The 20,861-nt window shown below is 45.0% G+C and overlaps 1 protein-coding gene across 1 annotated transcript in view; it reads right to left on the bottom strand.

Moving 5' to 3' along the window:
- The window catches only part of AP1M2 (adaptor related protein complex 1 subunit mu 2), an 81,288-nt gene that overhangs the window by 19,093 nt on the left and 41,334 nt on the right, over positions 1-20,861 (bottom strand). The window contains exons 3-9 of the mRNA XM_085600688.1: positions 20,535-20,602; positions 19,606-19,736; positions 19,266-19,413; positions 18,720-18,846; positions 15,496-15,638; positions 14,725-14,796; positions 12,012-12,170 (exon numbers count right to left, since the gene is read on the bottom strand). Of these exons, the coding sequence (XP_085456814.1) occupies positions 12,012-12,170; positions 14,725-14,796; positions 15,496-15,638; positions 18,720-18,846; positions 19,266-19,413; positions 19,606-19,736; positions 20,535-20,602 (848 nt within the window). The remainder of the gene's footprint in view (positions 1-12,011; positions 12,171-14,724; positions 14,797-15,495; positions 15,639-18,719; positions 18,847-19,265; positions 19,414-19,605; positions 19,737-20,534; positions 20,603-20,861) is intronic.

Here is a 20,861-nt window from a genome sequence, read left to right as displayed (position 1 = left end):
AAAAACACACACTCAAGAATCCTATGGAAGATAAATGAAAAGAATAAAAGTTGAGAAAAGAAAACATGCCACCACCTACCCTGGGCAGGCATATGCTTTCAATACAAAAATAAAATGGAAAGAGCAGTAGGTGGGTGTCTTGCTATAGTATTGAACATAGTGTATTGTTGTTTCAAAGTTCCAATTGCACATCTTGGAGTGAGAAAACAAGGATACAACTTGCACAATACCATTCCAAGATGACCACTCAGAAAACATGAAGCTACGCAGTGATCTTTGAATGCTAAATTGTATAATGTATAATTAATTCAAGGTGGGTAGAGTAATGCTTCCAAACAAGGCGGATATGTTGAAACAGTAAAACACTGCTACACTATGGCCAATACATTTCCCTAAGCTAGCTTGGTGCTCAAGGGCCTAATCTGAAGGAATGGCAAAAAAAAGATTCTTGAAGCCACTGTAAAAAAAAACAACAGCAAAAAAAATAAAAAATAGAAGAATGGAAAGTGTCAGGCTTTAAGCATTTTTCTGAATTTCATTAGAGAGCCTTCAGAGTGCAGAAAAGAGGCAAAGAGTTTCAGTGCCTGGCAGCAGCCACATAAACAGCTCTGCATCTCAAAAGTAACTCAGTGGAACTAAGGAACTTTTAACTAAAAGGACTTTACTGATCTAATCATATGCCGCAGAATCTAATGAGGAAATTTCAGCGAAAGGGGATTTTGACGCTGTTTGAAGATAACTTTATGGACCAAATGGAGAGATTTGAATATAACTCGGTTTCACCAGGAGCCATGGCATGGAGGCTAGAGCAGCAGAAATGAAGCCCTCTCTTTAAGGTGAAAGCAAGCCCAGTTGCCGTATTTTGGACAAGCAAAAGTTTTTTTAACCATCTTATTTGAAAGATTGTGATAAATGGGAATAGGACACGTTACAAGGCAAACTTTTACAATGCATGCCTTTACAACACTCCATTGTGAGGTCCGAGGCTGCGACGATCAATTCGTCCCAGAACTACAAAGGGTATTATCGCTAACCCTGGAAATATTCCTCCTTACCACGTGTTTGGAACATACCAATAGTTTCACATTAATGCTGTTCCTGAATCTGCCATCCATATCTGGCCTCCACCCATTACTCCAAGATATTCCAAAATATTGCTATCCGTGTATCTAACCACTATATCCGGCATCCCTCCATCTTTCCAAGACACAGATGCCATATGCTGTATTGTCCCCAGAAACGTTGTCCTGAAGAGATGCTGTATCTAGAGAGGGTCGAAACGCCGTCGACATTAATAAAGGAGAGAGCCTGAATCAATCATCTTCCATTTCTTACAGCTCGCCTTTTGGATATATACTAATAACCTGTTCTCCCGTTTTTTTAATATATTTTCACTTAGCACTCACTAAAATAGGTTATGGTCATTTCAATGGGGCTCACATTTCACTTGTAAAGTGCCACTAATGGAAATGTTGCAATTTCGCTCATATATAAGGAAATACATGTGTGGTAAAATTGTGATTGCAGAATAAAATTTCACTTACTTCGGCTGAAGTAGGCGCTAACTGTTTTGTTGGGCTTTTTTTTTTAAATCTACGTTAAGTATTGTGTACAGTTGTTCTTAGGTATTTTTTACAATAAACCCACTAAGAGGTCGTAATTGGAAATTTATGATTAGGATTAAATATATACAAGTAAACTTCAGCTTGTATATAGTAGATTGATTTAAACTAAATGAGTTCCTTGTGAACATTGCTCCCTTGCATATTTACAACACAGCTTTTACAATGCATGCCATCACAACACATTTTTAGAAATTACACTCAACGCATTCCATTACATTGCATACCATTACAACGCATTCAATTACAATACATAATACTTCAGGGCAACAGCACTGCAAGTGTTGGATAGTGTAGGGTTAAACATGACTATTCCCACTCCAGTGAGTGCAACAGTAGGGTAAGTGTTGGATAGTGTAGGGGTAAAAATTACTGTTTCTCATTACTTACCTTATAATGCATTGTAATGGCAAGCGTTGTAGTGGCATGCCTTGTAGTGGCATGCCTTGTAGTGGCATGCGATGTAAAGGATGTTGCATTGTAATGACTACATTGTAAAGGTAGTGCGTTGTAATGGTTGTTTCCCGAGAAATGGGGATCCAGTAGGCCATTCTAGTTTCAATAAATGCATTAAAAATGTGGATTTTGTAGGAAAACAAATGTGTCTAAAATCTTGAGTGTTTGAAGTTTGGATAGACAGAAGCATTACTAGGATCTGGCAAGATCAAACGGGAGTCGGTTTTAACCATTAGGTTCTTTCCACATTGCATTGCAGGTGGTTTTATCAGGATGGCCAAAATGAAAGCTTCAAAACTGGTGAAGCTTTAAAGAGGGTCAGAATTTCTATTATTCCCCCAATTCAGTGTGAGTTTGTTCCAGCACGTCCACAATTTCATGCTTTGTAGACAGTCATGAAGAGCATCAGCTCTCTCCATCAAGTAGCCCACAATCTTAAGATCATTAGGGTGTCATCGGCATACATAAACAAAGACAGGCCAAATGATTGGTTCAGAAAAGCCAGGGAGACCATCTAAAGATTAAATTATCTTAAAGCTAGCATGTGACCCTGTGAGATCCCACAAGTCAGGGTTTTGCTGTCAGACAAAGATGGATCAAGATGAACCTGCACAACAAAAGGTTCTGAAACTAGGAGAGCTCAGCCTTTGATTTCGAATCCTTCGAAGCGCATTAATAACAACCGATGGTCCAGCATGTCGATTATTGTCTAAACATTTAATAGGACCAAAGTAGCCGGCACTTCCTGATCAGCACGACACGAAAGCATCATCCACGTTGCCCGTCTCAATACTACATCCAGAGTGAAAGCCTGCTTGCAAAGGCTGGCATATATTTTGAGACTTAATAAATTGAGGAATTTGGTTTGCACAAGGTGTTCGAGCAGCATGGTAGTTGAGAAACAAACCTGCAATTGTCCAAGTACTGAGGATCAACTTTGAGCTTCTTCCACAACAGACAATACAGTTTTAATTCTTCTAGGATTCAGCAGGAACTAAGAGAAGCAATGATGATATGTTGCACCAGTGGCGGCCCGTAATGCGGAGAAGAAGTGGAGCAGACACAGAAGTGCATGTTCACCCATACGCTTGCAATTGCACACCCATACTCGCTCTCAACAGTCAACATGCACATTCACATCTATCGATTCACAAGCTCAAATGCAGCCATTCACAGCACGCATGCACAAATACATATACATTTTTACATACATGTATACACAAACACATGCATGCATGCACCCAACAAACTCTTACCAGGCTGTCCTAGTGGGAAGGAAAATGGCTTCGGAGATGCTGGATGTTTTGTACTGGTGCGGCTGCATTAATGACCCTGCCTCCTGCTCTCATTGGCAGACCTTGTCATGCCCTCCTCTCATGCCCGACCTTTTCACGGACCTTCCCTAGCTCCTCACAGTGTTGCATGTTGATAGTGAGACTTGCTGACCCCACCACCCTCTGTGACAAGGCGCCAATGATAGCCAGCCAGCCCTGGACACTTCTGGGGTTAAACCTGAAGTGCCCAAGTCTGATTCCATCAGGGGAGCTCCTCCTCGCCATGAGAGAGGAGACTTCACAGAGCTTTTCTGGGCTGATGAGGTGACACCCTCAGGCCAGTGATATCTTCAGTCTGGCAAAGCTTGGTTCAAGCGGCCAGGTGCTGCACATTGGTGCATTTAAAGCGCCTTGCTGCCGGACATTGACAGGATGACTTTTGCTCAGCCTGAAAGACATTCATCATGCTTTGGAAAAAGGAGAGTGGCAGATCCCCTGCACCTTTAATCACCGTCTGCGACTGTCTTTCACATGGCAATGTATGCTCAAAAACAGGTTCTTGTGAAGTTTTGCTGAAAGTTCATTGGCTCCAGAGCCAGATGGCTAGCTATTCTTGTATGATGTAGCAACGCCGGCATCATTCAGCGGGATGAATCGAGAAAGGCTGTGAAGCAACTGGACAGGAAAATCCATTTCAGTCCAGGAGCAGCCAGCCATTAAGGGTGCAGGGGCTCCACCCCTCCCTTTTCTATATCATGACGAGTGTCTGTCAGGCCGAGCAAAGATCTGCCTGACAGACTCATCTCTTCAGGGTCAAGCAGCCAGGCCCTTTAAATGACCAGAAGCGTCACCCCACTGCTCTCGGGGCCGGAAAAAGAAAATGATAACGTTGTTATCATCATTATATTTTTCGTAGGTTCGGGCTGGGTTAGGGCGGGGAGGGGGTGGTGGCACAGTGGTTTGCACACTCCAAGAGTGCATGACTTTTTAGCCGGCTGTCTTGGACCGGACAGTCATGCGCACTTTGCATGTTCCCCACCAAGCTGCGTTACATAGCCTGGTGGGGAAAAGGCCTAGGCTCCCTGTCCAAGTCGGAGCACCGAACCATGGCACTCAGACCAATCACAATGCTGCATTGAAGTGTTGTAATTGGCTTAGGGGAGCTTGTGTGCTTCCTGCTTCCAGGACTCGCCAGAGAAGGAGACACGGAGGTGGAGAGACGGTCACGGCGGCTGTAGGAAGTAAGTGCTTTTTTTGTATTTTATTACTTTTTTTGCGCACAATGTGTACCTAGATAAGTCATAAATGGTTCCACACTCTAGCATACTTAAAGTGTTTGGTTAAATAATATTTTTTCTTCCAAGATATTATTATATTGGATCATTTTATCAATGTTTGAGTCAAATTTTTCTTTCTTCAGTACACTCTTGTTCCCCCACCACCTCACCACAAGAGAAAGACAGAATTCAGCATACTCGAGGCATGTGAACTGCAATGATTGAATACATGGCTTATGTTAATTTTCCGAATTCACATATCCAGAAGCGTGTGCAGTCATGCCCAAAAGAACACTGAAACTCTACTTTGTTCCCACAAGCTTCCTTACTACACCCTAAACACGGGGTATTTATTCAGATTTTCACAGAAACACGTGATTTCGGAGATATTTTGATTTTTCTAGCAAAACTAAAGACACCAACCTCTCTAACATGTTCCATGTTTAGGTCTGGCTTGACAGAGTAGCTTTGACTCTCCCCCCCTCACCCCCTTTACATTACATAACACTAAGATACCCTCTTAGATCTCTAGTTCAGGCGGCTAGAGAGATCCAGTCTTCATTATGTGGGCATGTAAAGGTATATTTATTTGTGTGTGAATTAAAGTAAAGGCATAAGCTTACCATCGATGTATTAAGAGTTATCATGTGCTTTGCATAATTCTGAGTTTCCAGTACGCACGACCCAACTGAGAAAGCCTTGGACCACTGTACCTTCCTACCCGGGGTGTCAAGTGCTAAAGGGGGGTACTAGCTGCTCTGTTCGGGCCCAGAGTAAGGTGAACCCAAATCTTTGGCTACTTGCAGCTAACAAAACAACAACAGATCTGCAACCTCTATGGTCAGGCAGGGGAGGTCACTCGGGACTCTGTTCATCGGTGTAACTGACAATTGGTGATTGATGCTAGTAAACACAGCTGGGTTTACACATGATGGGGCGGGTCAGTGAACCATGAATGGAGGTTGGTGGGTGAGGGCAGTCTGTGGAGGTCACTCGGCAATGATCGTAAAAAGTAGACAAATAGACAGCCTGGGTCATTGCGCCACCAACTAAATCTTTGGACAACTTCATAGGGTAAAGCAGATGGCCAAAACTCACAAGCAGAGAAAGATGAATGGGCTCAGGAATAAGGGAAACAGACTTTACAACGAGGTTTTTACCACGTATTTTTTTACAACGCACGGTTTCAGAGCGCATATGCTTTTACAGCGTATGCCTTTACCATGCATTACAAGGTTGGTTCAGAGGTGCATGTGTGTGGGGGGAAGGGGTGTCTCCCTTCACAAATCCAAATATATATATATAAAAAACCAATACTCACTCACATCAGAATGAGTCCGCCACGCCAGGAATTTGACAACTGGATTTATTTCAAAAATTCATTACAGCGCGTGGCATGCAAGTATGTAGAAACGCCGTGGCAGACGCGTTTCAGCATAGGCTTTCCTCAGTGCCTCGTTTCTACGCCAGTTCTTACACCAGGGGCTGTTTATAATCACAAGGTGGTGCTGTAGCCACTCCCAAGGTCATAATGGTAACAGGTGCGCTGCACTGATCCTCGCGCTGGCCTGAGGCTCGTTGCATGCTGGTAATCGTAGTGCGATGTGGTAACCCATTCAGTGAGGGGTCTCTCCATACACCAAGTGGCGTCCCAAAATCGGTTGGCATCACAACTTCTCTCAACTCCAGCCTCGAATCCCAGGAGAACAGATTAAAACTTGAGACCAGTTGTTTCCCCAGTAGTGCAATCTACTGCCTCATTCCCCGTGCAGAAAGTAAAGCACAGTGGCAATATCTCCGCTTGGGGGGGGGGGTGACACGTTGTACAAACATACCAAAGTCCAAAGTTGCTGGCTTCACATGTCACTCCAGACCGTGAGGGGGTGTCGGAGACCAGTGCCTGCGTGCTGGTCAAAACATAAAACCAATACTCACTCACATCTGAATGAGTCCGACACGCCAGGAATTTGACAACTGGATTTATTTCAAAAATTAATTACAGCGCGTGGCATGAATGTATGTAGAAACGCCGTGGCAGAAGCGTTTCAGCATAGGCTTTCCTCAGTGCCTTGTTTCTACGCCAGTTCTTACACCAGGGGCTGTTTATAATCACAAGGTGGTGCTGTAGCCACCAGTGGCGGCTGGTGACATTTGAAAGTGGTAGGGCGTAAAAGTTGAAGATGTGTGTTGCATCGTGAGCAAGCGAAGCATGTCAGCGAGACTGTCATCAGGGATTCAGAGGGGTTCTTCCCCTGAAAAGATTTGAAAAAAACTGTGGGAAAAGCATGCATTCTAATGCAAATCTGATGAAGCAAGATGTTTTATAAAGCAATAGGGATAGTGTAGACTTGAAATATTTAAAAACACACGAAAACTACTCCATATTTTACAGAATAAAAATTGTTAGTTCCTGTAGTGTGCAAATGGCACAGTGCAACAAGCAAGGTTTGTAATTATTTTACCTGCACACACTTTGTCTGGTCTTTCTGCCGTCTGCAGTGCAGCTTCCTGTCTGACATGTTCTTCTTGCAGAATCTTCAGGATGTTATAAATTGGCCGTAAAAAAACGAACACATTCTACAGACCTGGTCTTCTATGACTGATTGTGTGCTGCAGATCAAGTTGCAGATCTTAATTGCTAACCCCCCGGTCACACAACAGCACGAGCAGACTGACTCTGGTGCCTTCGCTTGAAGTTAGTTACTGTCTGTCGTTAGTTACAACTTGTATAGACCGGTCTCCGGATCACTTGAATCATTAGAATAGCACTTGCCTCATGTGAGCTAAATCATTTGAATCCACCGGGTTAGAAGGTTAGTCTCCTCGCCAGTTGCAAGGGTCTGCGGCACTTTAAATCGCCCGGAGCATGTATCCAGGTCCTTTTGAACTTGGTGCCATATTTCTATATGTGGGTAACTCAAATTATGTGACAGTCGCCCTTCTCGTGATCCTTATACCCTGGTTAACCTTGACATTCGGTCACTTGCACCATAAATTAAACATGTGCATGTAATAATGTCTTGGGTGTATTTGCAAAGGGTGATATACCTGTTTTGGTAATTGTTTCTGACTGAGGGTTATCTTGCTCGTACTCAAGTGGTGGGATCCTTGACTTCGAAGTACTCGCATGCAGGGTAGTTTATCAGGAGTCTTCTATGCACATAGGAGTCCAGTTTAGGATGTAATATTGCATGTAGGGGTTTCCTTCACCCTACCCGCGCTTGTAAGTTCTCACCTGGGTGCACTGACGTGTGTACAATAATTGCAGATGTACTGGCATAAGAACCTAGACTGCCATGTTTCTATCGGTTTTGGGGGACAGAAATCACCATCAGTGTAGTCTCTTCCCCTGCCTCTTCCATTGGCTCAAGTAGACAGTCCAATACATTGCATGTTCTTTTAAAAACAATTGTTCAACATTTTAAGTAAGGCTTAAGTATGATGTATCTAATAAGTGAGGATGACTATGCTCTGAGTAGTTAACTTTTGCGAAACTTGAATTACTTGTTCATGCAGTGGCCCATTCTTTTGAGTCATCCACTTAAATATAGTTTACTGTGATCCTCGACTGAAAATGCGTGATTGGTCGGGCATGACTTGGTTAAGATCAAGCGCAAATATATAAGTCCGCCTTTTGTATACCAGTACTGTTTTGTAAAAAAAATGTGAAGTAACTAGGCATTATAGAGAGAGGCTGATGGGTAGCAGCTGATAAATAATTAAAATCTCTGGAAAAAAGATCTTTCCCAATAATGACATCATAGTAGTTGAAAGAAACTACCCCGGAGTTGGTGTGTTGCCGTTCAGAGGACACAGACACAAACGTTTTTGTTAGTAAAATAGACTACTTTTTAAGCGGTGCACAGATTATTAAAACATCTTTCGTGATAGTTTTACGGACACTAGTTCGATATGTTGCATGAATACTGCTAAATGTTTTAAAAATCGTTGCTATTCGCAACCACATATAGCTTGAAGAGTTTTGTTTTTGCTATACCATCTTATTAAATGTGGATTTTTAAATGTTGCAAAACGCAAGCAGACAAAGTACGTTGGTATGGTTGTGTCACTAAATTACATTGGCTGCTTGTGGCAGTGCACTTGAAAACCTTCTGCCTAAGAGCAGCACTCTGGCAATAGACTCGTATGTTCGGCCAACTGTACGTTAAAAAAAAAAAAATACAAAAAAAATCCCTGCTGACATTTATAATGGTCTGCCCTCAAACAGTGGCCGTATTGTAAACCCATTGGTAAAAGTTCGTCGACCACAGCTATTCCTTAACAGGTTGCTGCATTAGATAATCAAACCAGGCGAGGTTTTTCTGTGGTGATTTTGTGGGCAGTCGCGGCTCGGGGCAGTCGGGGGGGGGGGGGGGGCAGAAGTAACGGACCCGCCTCGGGTCCATTACTTCTGGCGCCTACACACTCACTCACTGGAACAGCCCATCAGTGCTGGACCCCTCAGTCTCAGCCAATCCTGGTGCTGGAGCAGCACCAGGATTGGCTTAGAGCAGGCTTACGCTTCGCCCGCCTACCCATTAGGAGACCGAGGTTTGAGCCTTGGCTCAACCTTCGCTCTCCTAATGGGCATGCGCCAGCCTTAGGAAACACTAGTGCGCATGACTGGGCACGGTGCAAAAATCGCCCTCCGTCCCCACTCATGCGTACTTGTGTGCTGCTGGCTGCCTGTCAGTCAACATGACGCCAGACCGCCCACCCCCTTCAGACCCTGAAGGGGGTGGGCGGTCCAACGTCATACTGACTGACAGTTCTCCCTCGGCCTCAGCGTCTCTGAACTTAAGTACTTAAGTTCAGAGACGCCGAGGAAGCTGCGGGCGAGATGCGCGGGCGGGGGGGGGGCAACGCCCCAACGCCCCCAATGGACGGACCGCCACTGGTAGCCACTACCAAGGTCAGAATGTTAACAGGTGCGCTGCACTGATCCTCGCGCTGGCCTGAGGCTCGTTGCATGCTGGTAATCGTAGTGCGATGTGATAACCCATTCAGTGAGGGGTCTCTCCATACACCAAGTGGCATCCCAAAATCGGTTGGCATCACAACTTCTCTCACCTCCAGCCTCGAATCCCAGGAGAACATATTAAAACTGGAGACCAGTTGTTTCCCCTGTGGTGCAATATATAAATTGGCCGGTATATATATACACACACACACACACACACACACACACACACATATATATATATACACGATGTGTGGTAAAGGCATACGTTGTAAAAGCATATGTGTTCTAAAAAAAAACGCGTGGTGAAAAATGCGTGGTAAAAGCATGCAAAGTATTTCCTTGCGTTGTTCTGTCATACATCCTAGGAATCATTGCTGCAGCAGTACTCCATAAGCAAGATTGTGCATCATTGCATAGGTACACAGTATGTTGTCAGCTGTGGCCTCAATTAAAACGTGAGAGGAACTGGAGACACAAAGCATCCTAAATGCGGACAGCACTCTCACAGCTTTACAGTCAGACACCTCTAGAAATACTCATACACGCCTCAAGAAAGAGTCAAATGCTACTAGTAGCATTGCTACACCCTCACATGCTACCAGTCTTGCTCTACGGGCAGCATTGCCACGGCCATCAGAGTGGATTTAAAACACTAACAGAAGCCCTCTCACACCTCTTCACAGACTAGTTAGCTAGCCAGACCTAAAGCGCTTGTGAAGTATAACCCCAAGCAGGCCGGGCAGGTCTCTCTACGGTTAGGCAGTAGTCATAGCCCACAGAAGAGGCAGGCACTGCCCAAGCCAATAGGCCTAGCTTGCATTTTCAGTCATAAGCAAGGTCTATTGGCATTGCCAATGTTTGTTTTTATATTGCACTTTGTGATGTCTTGGTAACTCCCAACAAAAACACAGAAACTTAGATTTTTAACATCAACTCTTTTTCACTGATTGTGCTTATATTTGGTTCAAACAATGACATATGCTTGGTAATGCATTGTATTTTGATTGTACTTTTCACTCGATAGTCTGATGTTTCTAAGGTTCATTTCTGTTAAGGGTCCGGACTTTATTTAGAATAAGGACAAACCTTTGGTTTCCTCGCCACATTTAATGGTGGGGGAACCGCTAGGCTACTGTCTGCTGAACCTCCGCTGGATCTGCCCATCATAGCCTTTTACCCAGTGGTCCATCCACCAAAGGACAGCGGTGTCATCCTGGTGGTCCCTCTGTGCTATTAAGAGCGAGGTGACGGTCAATCATTTTTTCGGTCTGTGAAAGACCTGCAATGCATGGCAAAAACTAGCTAACTGTTTGTCAGGGCCATTTATTTTTTGTTTAGAGAAAACACATTTGTGCTTTTGAAGTCTATTGTCACTGAACAAAATGTTTGCAGAGCAAGGCCTTTAAATCTACTGAGCACTTGGCAAGCCTTTAGAGCTAGTAAGGGAGCCAGGGGTGGCTGCTGCCAAAATAAAGTGGTGGGGTGGGCAAACAATAATAATATATAATTTTTGTTAAAGGACTTACCTACCGCTCCCACTGCCTCAGTGCTCCGCTCTTCCCGAAGTCCACGGGCCAGCACAGGCTCCCGGAGTCCCCACCCAATCCAGACACTACTCTCATGCTATTACCCAGCATGAGAGCAGCACCAGGATTGGTCTGAGTGGCGTAGTTAGGCGCACACTAAAGACCTGAGAATCTGTGCCTTTTTTGCACCCGGCTGTACAATACCGCTGGGTTGGAAAAATCAAAGTGTGCATGTCGGTTTGGCTGTCCTAAGACGGTCGGCCAAACCGACATGCGCACTTACAGTGCTGCTGTCTGTCCATAGAGGATAGCTCGGCTGCGCCCTAGACCCGGCACCAGTGTAAAATAAAACTATAATAAAATTTTTTATTATGGTTTTATTTTTAATCTGCAGTGGGGCGACGCTCCTCTGCCATTATGGAGGTGTCGCAGCTGAAGGGAGCCATGGCAGCTTCCATGCTAGCACAGATATCTCCCAATGTAGTCAAGATCTCAAAATAGAGAGGACGGGAGGCCAGAGTGGCAAAGGGCATGGCCTCCTCACGCCTAGTGGATCCACTGACAATATGGTGGGGGGGGGGGGGGGAGGGGGGGAGAAAGTAAAAGAAAGTAAAAGAGTGAGAGAAAGAGAGAGAAAGAGAGAGAAAGAGAGAGAAAGAGAGAGAAAGAGAGAAAGAGAGAAAGAGAGAGAAAGAGAGAAAGAGAGAAAGAGAGAGAGAGAGAGAGAGAGAGAAAATTACACACACACACACATTAGACTTGACGCAAGGCCACGGCTGACAGAAGGGAGAAAGAAAGATGAAGCACTGAGAATATGATAATCTTTGAAGTGGCCTTTGCTCCAAAACAGGACAAGCTTCTGCCCACGGTGAAAGAATCCCCATATCACTCACTGGGAAGGACTTGACAGTCCACACCACCATGTTCTTCTCTGGTAGGTATTTGGCGCTTCCAACGCTGGTCTTAAACTTAGGCGAGTCGGCATCACTGGGAACGGGGACAAAGATCTCCACATTGTTGGCCACCGACTGCTTCTTAAATTGTCCTTTTGCCTAGAAAATGGAAGAGAGCCAGGAGGTGAGAAGCAGCCATGCATGCTCCAGTCAGGAGACATGATTTAAGGCATCATGGCAAATGCTGGGCTGCAGATGTGGAACTGATCAGGAACGGTACCCAACAATCTTTCTCACACTGAACATGCCTGGCTGATGGTTCCTACTCAACATGCCTGGTGACTGCTGGTCTTTGGAAAGAATATGGCCGGTCAATTGATATTCTACGTACATATCTAGTCAGTGATCATTTGGAACATGCCTTCTCAAAATTTAGCCAGAAGAAATATACTGAGGACAACTGGAATGTGCTATTCTGAAGAAGTGATGTTTTACACATAATTACCATTTGCCACATAATCCACTATCTTGTGCAAACTTTGCAGACTTCAAGGATAGTTTTTAGTTTGAACACAGAAAGCGTCACATGGATAATTAGATTTCGGTGGGAAAGACAATGATCTGCATCGACCCCAGGTTGAGAGATATTTGGTGAGCAGGAATGAAATGTATGAAAACACTGACAAAAGCTGCCCATTGTGAGGAAACACCAAACAGAGCAACATGCAAACCACTCACTTTGATGTGTCCTACCTTGCGGACTCTTAGTTAGTGCCAGAATAATTCATTGGACTTTGAACTGTTGCTTCTATATCGTTTTATTGATTGGTTTTGTTCTCCTTAAGGTTTCTGAAAATATTTTTGTTTAATAAATAAATAAATAAATTAATAAAGCACCACACTTCGGCCATGGAGTGGTAGACCCTTTGCAACTATTAATTGATCATCTGCTAGTTGCAGATGGCTGTAGGCATGTGTTAAACTGGAACTAAAGAGGTCAAACCGTTGCCTAGACAGTATTGTTGTATGTTAAAATGACAAAACTGGGAAATATTGCCACATAATGTGCCAAATTTTGCCGCACGATCTGCATTTCATTGCCACGTAATTTGGTCAACCATGCGGCATCATTTATTCTTCCTTTACCGCCCAATTGTAGTGGCCCTGAACATAGCTGATCATTTATTCTACAGAGTAGTAACTAAGCTCTGCAGTTGTGCTGAGATTCAGAAGAACATCGTCCAGAAAGCTGCCTTATGTAAATTCTCATCCTAAACATACCAGTTCCATCTCTAGGCTTATCAAGAACACACCATTTTGAGGTTACACTAAGAAAGTGTCTGGCCTGCAGTTAGTTCTTCGCAAGCCCTGCGTGGAGCAGAGATGGTCGCCTTTTAGGTGCCACTGGCTGTGTGGCAGTAGTGGCAAAATGCCAGCCAATCAGGAACCAGGCACAAATGGGACACTGCACTGGCACACGCACAAAACACTAAATCGAACCTGTACCTTCACTGCTTTTTCCTCCTGCAAATGTAATGCTGCTTCTTCCGGAGACGGCTTCAATTTCTCTTCTTCTGTTTAGCTCTCCTCTTTCCCAAACCCTTTGTGTTTACAACATAGTCCGTAAGGAGCGCATTTCTTTGAGATAGTGCCTTCAGGAAGGGGTCCAGAGGCGGCGTTATTCCCACAGCCCCGCGTTAATGCTGCGCTGTTTGTTAATGACGAGTTGGCCAACATGGCTAATGCCACTAGATGGCACCATTTGCAGGATCTGCCTAGTTTTAACCTGGAGTACATTTTTTCACAATCCTGGTCCCCATTCTGAGGGGAACCCTTGTAAAGTTGTTGCCAGAGGACCCGCAAAGACCTCAGACATATCTGCTTCGAAGACAAAGGGCCTAATTACGAGTTTGGTGGTCCACTGGACGGCCAAACTTGCGGTGGAGATGCGATGGTGGTCGGGGACCACCACACCAGTGGTCCAACCGTCGTCTCACAACTACGAAGGTCGGACTGCATAAGGACTGCCGCAACTGCCAGTGATCCGCGATCCCTGGTGCAGTGGTCGGAGGCCGCAATATGCTTGGCGGTGGCTCTGCGGCACCGCCGAGCACATTACAAGTTGGCTGGCAGCCACCCTTTTCATGGCAGTGAGACCGTCATTAAAAGGGTGGCGGAGAGTTAACAAAGGGGGCCCTACATGTCCCACTGTTGCCTTAGGGCCTTTGGGATGCATGCAGGGGGGCACATGGTGTGCCCCCCTGTCTGCATGCACCCCCAGTTCCAGCACTGCATGGACTTAACAATACATGGATGCTATGTGGCTGTCCCAAGGCGCTGCCTTTCTAAGGCTCTCCTATGAGCCTTTGAAAGGCAGCGCCGCGGGCGAGTCGCCACAGGACCACCCGCCCGGATTACAATTTGTAATCCAGCATGCGAGTGGTGGTGAAGTTTGAGGCTGTGGGAACGGGACGGTGGTGTGCCGCCCCACTCCCACGCCACCAAACTCATAATCAGCCCCTTAGAATCTGTGTCTTGGGTACCAGTCCCGATTACACAGTCTTTCGTCCTTCCCTTGGGTACATTGGGCCCAGTGTGCTAGGCTTTAAGCCCTCTGAGGCCCAGAGGAGAGAGGCTGAAATGCTAGCACCTGGTCTGTGGATCAGCCGCGCCAGAACATGTTCGATCAGTGGTTCTGGTCCCACTGACTCACCTTGACCATGATCTCCACCCGACTGTGGGAAAACTTCTCAATGACGGATTCTATCCAGATGAGCGGTTTCACCTGCAGGGGGAGACAGAGAGCACTCATCAGGTCCCACAGCAGGAGGGAGGGTAACAGGAGGCATGAGGGGCGGTAGGCAATGAGAAACAAAGAGGGGACGATGGTAGAAGGAGAGGTGATGGGAATCAGACGTAGGGAGATTGGAGAGATGTGAGGAATATGGGCGGAGGAATGGGTGGCAGGTAGTGATGATGGGTGGCACAGAGGGGTGATGGTTTGCAGGGTAGGGCTGATTGGAAGGTGGGGGAATGGGTGCCAGGCAAGAAATGAATGGGCAGGAGGGGAAATGGGAGTCAGGTGACTGTGGCAAGGAGTGGGGTGTCATTGGGAAGAGGATGGCAAGAATGGTAGATCAGGTGACTGGAGAAGTGCAGGGCTGGGAGACCAGGAATGAATGGGATATGGTGGTGCAAGAAGGACACCAATGCTCCAGTCAGGTTTACATCCCCTCTGGTTTGCAGAAGGCCAGATGTCCGCAGCCCAGGCCTCCTGGTAGTCAGCGGATAGGATATGCATCCAAATGCACCTCTGGTGGGATGAAGGTGAGGTGAGGAGCGGAGAGTCAGAGTAGGTGTGGAATTTGGTGGTGTATCAAGGGCATCCGTGCACCCGGGATTGTTGGGCCCCACCCTCCTGGAATTGTTGGACCCCACACTCCCAACACTGTCAGAGGCTGAGTGGTCAGTGGGTGAGGCCTACCTGCGTGTTTAGCCGGTACGACATGAGCTCGAAGTCTCCATCAGGCGGGATGAAGGAGATGGTCCGGTCGTTTTCGAAACGCGAGAGGCGTACACACTGGTGGAACTTTACGTCCTCCAGCTCTACAGACTTGTTCTTGTTCCCTGAGAAAAAGAGAGAAAAAAAAGAGTCAGAACCTGTCAGAGAACCCCTATCCCAACAGAAGACCATGACCACTACAGCATGACCCGTCTACGGAGACCTAAACATAAGCGTGTAAAGCAGAGAGCTGTGTTTCCAACGAAGAGGTACTCAAGACTATAAATGATATGAATACAGGCTGTGCACAGATTCTGGGGTGCATTCTGCACCAACAAAGCAGAGGCTGAGGCGCCTCCCTCCCTCCAATGGAAGCACAGGCAAACCATAACAAACTCTCTGGTGAGGGCTGAACACGTCTGCAACATAAGGAACTAGAACAACTGGCTGTACATGGACTCTGGATTAAGGGGATTGGCATCAATTCACCTAAATCAGAGGATTGTGGAAGTGACATCACACACCATTTAGGCTTATGATAGCTCCACAGGGTTGAACTACTGACACGTACTTACCACAATCAGATTAAAATAGGGTTTTCAAGTGGCCCTGTCCCCTTACAGATTTCAGATCTACCATGAGTTGAGTGTAATTTCGATCATTATGCCAATGTTAGTCATTTAAAAATACATACTGCATAAGGCAATGTTGTAGTCTTTTCTAAAGTACAGGTACTGGTAAAATCCAGATGGTGGCTGAATAGTCTTCAGTTCTGATTAGTGAAACATAGCAAAAAAGTGGGCCTATTTGCTGGAAATCTTTCTTGGAAAGAAGAACGTCAGAAAAAAATGGCAAGTACATTTCAATCTTTTTATTTTTTTTAAATGTTTGTATTGGTAGTATGTATATGAGAATCAATGTACAGACAACATCTCAATCTTGGTAACATTACCAGTCTCAATTGGTAGTAGAAATATCCAGTCTCTAGTGATATGCGATGCAGAAATATCTCCCTCTGATGCTATGTGGCGTTGAATGAGTTTACTGCGCAATATTTTCTCAATTTTACATTTAATAAAGTAGAAGAGCTTATAAACCATGCCGCTGAGCATCCACCATGAGCTGGACTTTCCAAATATTAGCAGTAGAGAGCCTGCCCAAATGTTAACAATGTTATCAATTGTTGTGGGACTCCACAGATCCTCTGTGCCATTTGCGGTTTGTGATACTAGACCAGGACAAGAAGGACTTGCTTGACTTTAGACGTTTGGTAAGCATTGTGTGGACAAAGCTAAAAACTCACCCAGCTAGAGTTGTAAGGTTGGGTCTCACTAACTCACCTAAAAACCTCTGAACAGACCTTCACGGTTGGTCTGGCCCATTGTGGATAAAGAAAACCCACGTGACCTGTGGGAGGCACACTGTGGCCATTCAGCTATGTGTACATTTAAATTTAGTTAATATTTGGAGTTTAAGTACATCAGTTCCAGCAGTATGAAAGGTGAGTCTGATAGGCATAAATGTGCTTCGTGAGCGGATAAGAGAATCCAGAAGCACAGAATCTGAACACAAGGCCTTCATGTGGAAGGGCATTGGTAGTTGGAGGTGGTTTCAGCATGCATTCCAGGCAGACACTATCACTGACGATTTTTAAAGCTCCTTTAGAAGAACATGCAAGTACACAGGCCAACCCTTATTTAAAAGAAAGCTGCCTCTCTCTTGGGAAAACCTACAATTGCCCTTGCACCAGATTGAACTTTCAGCTGGCACTATGGATAATGCAATGTTTCCCACTCACTACTAGTAATCTATGGACCTGGGGAATAGGCATGGTTCTAAACTCAAAACTGCCAATCAGAAAAGGGTACATCCTAAGTTTAAATCAGAACGGACGCACCTTCTTGGCAGTACGCAATGGACTCTTCTAATAAGGTGGGGGGGGGGTCAATATCTACCTAGCCATATATGATCATTCTCAGCAGGAGCTGACCTTGTTGGGAGTCAATCGTTTTGGGATCTCTTATCACTAGCAGACATAAAGGGCTGATAGACCTGGTGCCTCACCAAAGGCTTTTAAAGTATACCATAGTGAATGCTCTGAGAAATGTCTCCCACCCCTCCACTGACTCATTCATAACCTTGTCGTCTATAGGCAAAGACTTTGTTTCACTCCAACACATTCTTCCCTACAACTACACAGTATTCTAGCATGTTGAGTGCTAATGTACAACAAATCAGGCTACTATGTAACAAACAAGGATTCATTGGGATGGTGGGTAGTCCTGCTAATGGCATTCCCAAGTCAATTTAACATATCTGTAACAAATGTCTAATAAGTATAGATTAATATCAAACTACCACCAGTAGCTTACTGAAAATGTAACAGAAAGGCTGATTTACATAACCAATGAATCAAGATATTATTTGTTCCTTTAGCAACAGCCACTGAGAAGAAGTTAGACGCAGCACATTAGTCAGTAACCATAAAAATGCTGGGTGGCTGTTCAGTGACCTACGCTCCGTCCGAAACATGGTACAAAACAAAGTTTGTGGTAACTCAACAGTGGTCTTCTTGACTTCTTACAGAGCATACAAAATTATGTATGCAGGGTGGCATAGTCTAGCGATGAACAATGCATATCATCCAGTGGATAATTGACTTACAGAGAGGTTCAGTGACATACGTAAAAGATTCTACGTCTTTGATGAAGAAGTGTATGTGGACGCAATTATCTTAATCTTTGGAGGATCATCTAAAAATAAATGGGCGGCTGTGATCCCTCATCCATAGAAGTTCCTGTGTACGTTCATATTGCCACAGCTTTTGCAGGAGTCCTGCCTTTCTCCACCCAACAACTTCCTAAGGAGTGTTCTAGAGGATATGAAGATAATGCACTCCTTACTAAAATGCTACTGTGAACTAAGGCAGGCCCCAAAAAGGTTTAATACCGGGATAGGCATTAGGCCAAGTGACTGGGTTGCCACATCACAAAGTGCTTTTAGTGGTAAAGCCGCTGATACTTCTTTTCATGGTCAATAAGACGTAGAACACTGATACGCTAGAATCAGTTTGCTAATGAGGACTACAGTGTCATCAAAGATCTAGAAACAGGGTGAGACGCACTAGAACATGGAGTCTATAAATACAACATACTTATAATTACTTCTGTTGTGATGAGGTAGATGGAGGTCTGTGTCATACTCACGTCCAGTCAACTCAAAGAGGACCTTCTCATTGAGTCCAAGCCTCAGTTCTGGCATCCCAGAGAGGAAGACTTTAAGCTTCACGCTGCCAACGATCTCGCTCAGGAGGACACTTCCATTGGCATTCACCTAGAAGATGGTGGAGAAGAGAACAACATTATTGAGATGAGACCAAGGGAGGAACGATGGTAACCCATCCCTAATTAAACCCTTTTTACAACAGCCTGGTCAGGTATAACAGTCAACTGATACCCATTTCTCACGATATGGCCTAGGAGGACAGGCCGTTGGCTTGTTTTAGAAGCTATGAGCTTGAGGGTTATATTCTTTTTCACTTTATAAAGGCTCTAGGCATCGGCTAGCATAAATCGAGGAAATGGTTTACGAAGACACTGGGTCAACAAGGATAGTATTCATACACAACCTGCATGCTTGAGGTAGATGAGAGAAAAATAAAAGATATTTTCTTAAAAAATAGCGCCTGATAAAGGGAGTTTTGGTGTCCTGGAGCACTAAAGAATGATCCCTCCCTGTTGACCCTCGCTCACCAGCAGGTTGACAGACTCTATGACGTCGATGAAGACCTCGTTCTTTTTGTACTTGAGGCCCTCGGACCTCCAAGATACGGCATTGGTGACCGTGGTGGGAACACGGGACTTGGCTGTCTCCAGCTTGTTCCCCTGTTGCGTGATGTACCTATTGATGGAACAGATGGAAAATTAACTACACTGATGGGGAATACCAGCCAATAGGTGGAAAATTGTGGCAACACCCTCCCATTCCCCTGATTGAGGTCAGCAGAAGGAACATATTCTCGCTGCTTTGGAATTCTTACACCGGCTCTAACATTGGGAGCTCAACATAACCACTGTTTATTAGGACACTCACTCTTGCAGGATTTTGCTTTCAGTGGTCTGTGGGAAGCCAAAGTCCATCAACTCATCCAGTAGCTCGTACACAATGACAAAGTTATCCCGGATGCTTTCTTCCTCCACTTCTTTGAAGTATTCAGTGAAGACCTAGAAGAAGCGTCATACCTTTGTGTCACTCATCCTCATCGAGGTGTGCCCCAACAGAATCCATCTACACTTCCCTGCCTGAGAATGCTCCAATTGATTTTTTTTTTTAAACTAAAAAAAACACAAGAATCGTGAACAGGCCACTGTAAGACACTACCATTAACCGCTTCTCAGAATTTCCTACAGCTAATACTTCGGTACCCAGTGCCACCCCAAAAACGGTGACCCACCCCAAAAGACGATCAATTTATGAAAAGTTACTAAAAACCTTGAATTTTTGCAAGGGTACTATCTTTCATCAATGGGCTCCTGAAAAATTGTGAGTTACTGAACAATACTCTCAATCCATCAAATTTCTTCAGAAATTGTGAACATGATAAATGCTAACAAAATTCGAAATTCTTCCCAAAAATCAAGAATTGTCAGAGGATCGCTTCAAGAAATTTACTTACAACTTTCGAGCCCCATCCAAAATTCAATGCGAAGAAAATTCTAGGGAGGCAGCGAAATGCCAAATAGCTGCAAAAGTGTCCATATAACATGATTCAATTCTCAATGACGTTTTTACCAAATGTGCCCAAAAGTCAATTAATGCCCCCCACAGCCTAACATTTCAATGCTGGCCTCCATACAGCGGCTCATTCAGAGAGATGAATAGGCCCCATTAATACCCCTGTCCCCAGTATTTTTACTTCAAGCCTCCAAGGAGACGCAGCCAAGCTGGGGGCTGTCCCCATCAACCTAGGGCTCCAGCAGTGGCTCTCCACGTGGAGGTTGGACACACAGGCGCCTACTTACCTCAACCAACTTGTACAGGAAAGAGTACACCATGGATGCATTGGCATTCTTGTTGGTGGTCGCCACAACTGGCAGCGGGTCAAGGAAAATGCAACTGGGAGGTCGGTGCAGTAAACAGGGGAGAGACTAGCACTGGAAGTGAACTCAGGATCTCAAAGCTGAAATGCAAGAGTTGTGCTATAACTACCACAACAAATCCAGCACCACCACAACATCTGCGGCTTGAGGGCGATCACATCATGTAGGTGAGGTGGCGGCTTTGACATCAGAAAGAGAACGCTTCCCGATAATCCAGCAGATGGGTGGAGCAGTGTCACTTTGAGAATG

The sequence above is a fragment of the Triturus cristatus genome, chromosome 4_2 (genome assembly GCF_964204655.1).
Source record: "Triturus cristatus chromosome 4_2, aTriCri1.1, whole genome shotgun sequence".
In the NCBI taxonomy this organism is placed as follows: Eukaryota; Metazoa; Chordata; class Amphibia; order Caudata; family Salamandridae; genus Triturus; species Triturus cristatus.
The sequence above is the reverse complement of the archived record's forward strand: the minus strand, read 5'-3'. Positions and strand labels throughout refer to the sequence as shown.